General features: G+C 43.8%; 1 protein-coding gene across 1 annotated transcript in view; it reads left to right on the top strand.

Moving 5' to 3' along the window:
* ARSF (arylsulfatase F) overlaps positions 1-3227 on the top strand; it is a 32579-nt gene extending 29352 nt beyond the window's left edge. Inside the window, exons 9-10 of the mRNA XM_006877239.1 lie at positions 645-766; positions 2860-3227. Coding sequence (XP_006877301.1) covers positions 645-766; positions 2860-3227 — 490 coding nt within the window. The remainder of the gene's footprint in view (positions 1-644; positions 767-2859) is intronic.
* Positions 3228-5872: the final 2645 nt, after the last annotated feature.

The raw sequence follows: 5872 nt of genomic DNA, 5'->3' as shown, positions 1-5872 counted from the left end.
GTTTCTTCATTCGTCTTTATTCTGGGTCACTTGCATTTCAGATACAAGTTGGAGTGCTTATGCCCCATCCTGTTACATGCCAAGTTTCTTGAGAACACATTCATCAATTTCTTCCTCTGTTTGAGTATTCCTTGACTATTAGCTTAAAGCTGTGTATTCAAACCCACCCAGTGGCACCTCGGAACAATGCCCTGGTAAACCTGTGTCTATGAAGATTGTTGTTGTGGTCACTGGTGTTGGTTGCTGTTGAGTTGATACCAACCCCTGATGACCCCATGCGTGCAGAGCAGAACTGCTCTATAAGACTATCAAGGCTGCGATCTTTACGGAACCACATCCTCAGTCGTCCTTTCTCCCAACATCCAGCTGGTGGGTCCAAACAGACAATCTTTTTGGCTAACATTTTGAGAGTTTTGCCGTATGTGCAACCCAGAGAACTTCTATAAAGATCTCTGCCTAGAAAACCCTATGGAGCTGTTGTACTCAGACACACAGGGTTTCCTTGGGGGGGAATCAAGTCAGTGGCAATGGGATTGGTTTTATGTGCACTTCACAGTGTTCTGGAGCTCGGTGGGGGAGTAGATGATCAATCTGTCCTGTCTCTTCCTTCCTTGTGAAACCCACTCCCTGGTCTTTGTCCGCAGGGTGATTGATGGCCGAGATCTCATGCCCTTGCTGAAGGGTGAGACCCAGCACTCGGAGCACGAATTCCTGTTTCATTACTGTGGCACGTACCTCCACGCCGTGCGGTGGAAACCAAAAGACAGTGAGTGCATTTATACCTGGTCCCCGCTTCAGCGGGGATCCTAGATCCAATTCTAGGATCAGTCTGTTCAACCTGCTGTCCTTCCCTGTTTGCAATCCCGTGTTCTTCATAAAATATTCTAGAAGGAATTCCTAGTCACTGCTAGGAGCATATAACTTTTCAGAATGAAATTTTTTTTTTTTTTTTTTTTGCAATCAGCAGTAGCCTTTATTGATTTCAGAAGAACACAGCATGTAGTGGGTCTACCATCCGAATTGTTGACCACCACGAAATTGTTTTTAAAATGTCTTCAATCTATGTTATTTTTTTTCTTTGTCTTCTTCCTTTAACTTTCTATTGGGAATTGGGTGAATGTTTACAGAGCAAATCTGTTTTCCACTCAACAATTCATACACATTTTGTTTCATGTCATTCATTGCAACCCCCACAATGGAACCTTAAAAGAGCTTTTCACTGTGGTTCCCATTTCCATTCCTCCTTTTTTCCTAACCCCTCCTGCCTTCTGAACTTTGTCTTTGGGAAAATACAGCTCTGTTGATCTCAAGGGGTTGGTTATTCTAAGGAGTGTGGACCTTCCTAGTGTTGTTCTCTTTATAAACCATGGGAGTAAGTTCAGTTCCAGGCATGATGGGCAGCTAAGGGTCACAATTTTGTGGCTTCTGTAAGTCTCAATCTGACCATTATTGTAGCCACTGTGTGGGTCCACCTTGTTGTGGGTCTTCCTCTTTTTGCAGACACTCTACTCTACCATACACAACGTCATTTTCCATGGATTGGTTCCTCCTGACACCTTGTCTGAAGCATAGGAGACAATTCTGTGGTGGCTCCAATCTGTGGGTCTTGGGCTGTTGGTTTTTGCAGAAGAGCTTGGTGCTCACAGCACATCCAAGTACGTCAGATGTCTCTGTGCTGAGACAGGTCCCCAGGAGATGAACTGGGCTGAGTTCAATCACTTCCTAGAGTCCGACTTGGGGAGTGGACAGAGTCCAGTGGACTGGAGGTTGTTGTTGTTGTTGTTGTCAGGTGCCATCGAGTCGGAACCGACTCATAGCGACCCCATGCACAGCAGAACGAAACAATGTTCGATCCTGGGCCAACCTCACCACCGCTGCCACCCCCGAGTCCATCAATGATGCCACCTGGCTGATCCATCTCGTTGGGGGTCTTCCTCTTTTTCTCCGACCCTCCACCCTACCCAGCATGACATCCTTCTCCAACAATTGTTTCCTCCGGACAATATATCCAAAGTAGGAGAGACGAAGCTTAGCCATCCTGGCCTCCAAGGAGCACTCTGGCTGCACTTCTTCCAAAACAGATCTATTGGTTCTTTTGGCAGTCCATGGCACTTTCAGTATTCTCCTCCAACACCACAACTCAAAGGCATCAATTCTTCTACGATCCTCCTTATTCACTGTCCAGCTTTCACATCCATATGAGGCTATTGAAAACACAATGGCCTGGGTCAGGCACACCCTAGTCCTCAAGCTGACATCTCTGCTCTTCAAGTGGGCTGGAGGTAGGTCCATACAAAGACCACCTCCAGGGACATCCCTTCATATCTGTTCTGATATCTGTATGCGAGCAACCACCCATGCGTGTGGGCTTGCTAACAATCGCCCTACATGTAGCATAACTTTGGGTGCTGTGAGATGCCGTGGAATAGCAGCATTATGTATAACAGAAGGGTCCACTGTCTGGTCCTGCACAATCCTCACAATTGTTGCTGTGTTTGAGCCTACATATGAATCCACACTTCTCAACCCATCTCATTGTTGGTCTTCCTCTTTCTCACTCACCCTCTACTTTCCTTTATTGTTGTTGTTGTTAAGTGCGGTCAAGTTGGTTCTGACTCATCATCACCCTATGTCCAACAGAATGAAAGGCTGCCCAGTCCTGTGGGAGTCTCACAGTTCTTGTTATACTGGAACCCACTGGTTTAGGATAGAGCCTTTGGATTTTTTCATACCCCCAACAACTCAACACTGTATTGTGCCAGGAAGGCAAAAACATATGAAAATGGCAGTGAGGGGGAGATGTTGGGACCCCTTGTGTCTCTCAGAGAAAAAGGGCTAATGATTCTGTTTCTTCCACAGGTGATGTAGTTTGGAAAGTCCATTATGTGACACCGACATTTAATCACAAAGGGGAGCAAGCCTGCTATGAAACAATATTCTGCCAGTGTACAGGTGAAAATGTCACTCACCATGACCCGCCTTTGCTTTTTGAGCTCTCCCGAGACCCAGCTGAGTCCACTTCACTGTCCAGGGACACGGAGCCCTTGTATGACTTGGTGGTAGCCACAGTGGAGGATGCTGTGAAGCAACACCGTGAGACCCTCACCCCAGTCCCCCAGCAGGTGTCTGACTACAACGAAGACATTGTGTGGCTTCGACCATGCTGTGGAGTATTTCCATTCTGTCTCTGTGATAAGGAGAGTGGAAACGAAGAGTTCAGCTCTTAACCAGGAGCAATGGAGCAATCTAGAGGTCCAAGTCTTCCCAAGACAGCCCTAAGAATACAATGAAGCCCTCCAGCTTTAAACCAAAATCGTCCCCTGCAATCTTCTTAAAAACCAAGCAATACTTCAGTTTATACATCACAGACGTCAAAAGAACAAAGAAACCTGCCTCAGGAGTACAGATGGGACGTTTCCTTAGAAGGAAGGATGGTAGGACTACTTCTCATGTACTTTGAGGACATCACCAGGAGGAACTAGTCATTGGAGAAGGGCATCATGCTTTATAAAGTGGAGGGACACTCAAAAAAAAACACGAAGGCCCCCAATGAGTCGGAATGATTCAGTGGCTGTGAGAATGGGCCGAAACATAGCAAAGCTTAGCAGGTGGGTGCAGGAGCGGACAGTGTTTCGTTGTGTTGAAGATTGTGTCGCGGTGAGTCTGAACCGTCTATATTTTGTTCTGTCTTCTTGTGAGTGTTGCAGTCAAGACTTCTGTCAAATGCCTTGTTCCAAACACATTAAAAGCAAAAACAATTCAAAGAAATCTCTCCAAGTGTACTTATTTTAAAAAGAGATACTTTCTATACTTAAGTACGAAATCAAAGAATCACTCGCGTTGGTCTCAAGTTGTTTCAGACTCTTAGTGACCATGTAAGATACAGTAGACATGACCCATAAGGTTTCCAGGGCTGTAAATCTTTACAGAAGCAAACGGCCTCATCTTTCTGCTTTGGAGGACCTATTGTCAGTTGTTAGGGGCTATCGAGTTGGTTCCGACTCACAGTGACCCTGAGTGGTCCTGGACTGTCCTCACGATCATTGCTATGTTTGAGCCCATTGCTGCTGCTGCTATGTCAATCCATCTCATTGGGTGTCTTCCCTTTTTATATGAACCTGGTGATTCTTTCAAAGTACCAATAAAGTTGAGAAATCACTGATCAAACTGCCAAGGGGAGAAAAACAAATAAAGTTAGAAATGGGATGGGTGATAACAGAAACAACTGAGATTAAAGAAAAAGGGGGCAGGTGGGAGGGAGGGACGAAAAAGACTATTATGAAAAATGGTGCCAACCCATCTGAAAATCTAGAAGAAATGTAGACATTTCTAAGAGAGCACCACTTACCCAAACTGGCACAAATAAAGGTAGAAAGTTTGAGAGTAGCAAGTTCAAAAGAAGAAATTGAAGATGCTACTTAAGAAAATAAAAACAAATTTCCAGCAGTGGAAGAAAAAGCAAACAGAAATGCCCAACAACAACAAGAAACAGCAGGCATGGTTGAACTCAGTGGAAATTAATTCTATCCAACATTTAGGGAAGAGTTGACACTTCTCTGAATTTTACTGAAATGGTTCTAGACCATAGAACAGGAAGAAAAACTCCCTACTCTGTTCTATGAAGCCTGAATAACCCTGGGAAAACCCTCTAAGGGCAGGCAAAAAACATCACTAACAACATCCACAAAACCCAGACCAATATCCCTCATAAATATAGATGTTGTGGGTCAGTACACTGGACCACAAGATTGGTTTGAACTACAAGGTCAGCGGTGCAAGCTCATCAGTGGCTCTTCTACAGGGTCACATTGGGTCAGAACCAACTTGACAGCATGTAACAACAACATAAAAGAATAATACATCACCATCAGGTAAGAGTCATACCAAGGGTGCAAACAAAGATGGTACAATATTGGAAAAGCAATAAATATTATTCCTTTCTAATTGCCCTGTGCGTGTGTTCATATGTTTTTAAAATTGGCACGAGGTTATATATTTATATGTAGATAGTTTATCATTTATTTCTTCTTAATGTTAGTGTAAATTGGTCAAATTACTATCATTTGTTTGTTTTATTTTATGTAAAATTTCCCACTTCATTATAGTTTAATATCCAAAGGGATAACTTGCCTCCCCTCATAATTCTTTGGAGGAAGACAAGCTTTATGTTTTCCTGTACTTGGTTTTCACAGATACATTTCAAAGTCAACTAACCAGCTTACAAGAAGACATTTCTCTTCTAAAATTCAATTAAGAACTGCTTTACTATTGCAGCAAAGCATACTTTCTAGTACTGAATTTCACAGTTTAAGAAAAAAATGTATTTTTCTTTATTGAAGAGTTATAAAACAAATAAAAAACAACCCTGTGGAGCACAGTTCTACTCTGACACACACGAGGACACCATGAGTGGGATCTACTTATGAAAAATCATCCACAGGGCATCATGAGTGGGATCTACTTATGAAAACATCATCCACTGAGAACCCTGTGGGCACAGTTCTACTCTGACACACACGGGGCACCATGAGTGGGATCTACTTATGAAAACTCACCCACTGAGAACCCTGTGGGCACAGTTCTACTCTGACACACATGGGACACCATGAGTGGGATCTACTTATGAAATATCATCCACTGAGAACCCTGTGGGGCACAGTTCTACTTTGACACACACGGGGCACCATGAGTGGACTCTACTTATGAAACATCATCCACTGAGAACCCTGTGGGGCACAGTTCTACTCTGACACACACACAGGACACCATGAGTGGGATCTACTTATGAAACATCATCCACTGAGAACCCTGTGGAGCACAGTTCTACTCTGACACACACAGGGCACCATGAGTGGAATCTACTTATGAAAAA

The sequence above is a fragment of the Chrysochloris asiatica genome, unplaced genomic scaffold (genome assembly GCF_000296735.1).
Source record: "Chrysochloris asiatica unplaced genomic scaffold, ChrAsi1.0 scaffold00446, whole genome shotgun sequence".
NCBI classification, from domain to species: domain Eukaryota; kingdom Metazoa; phylum Chordata; class Mammalia; order Afrosoricida; family Chrysochloridae; genus Chrysochloris; species Chrysochloris asiatica.
This window is presented reverse-complemented; position numbering and strand designations above follow the sequence as displayed.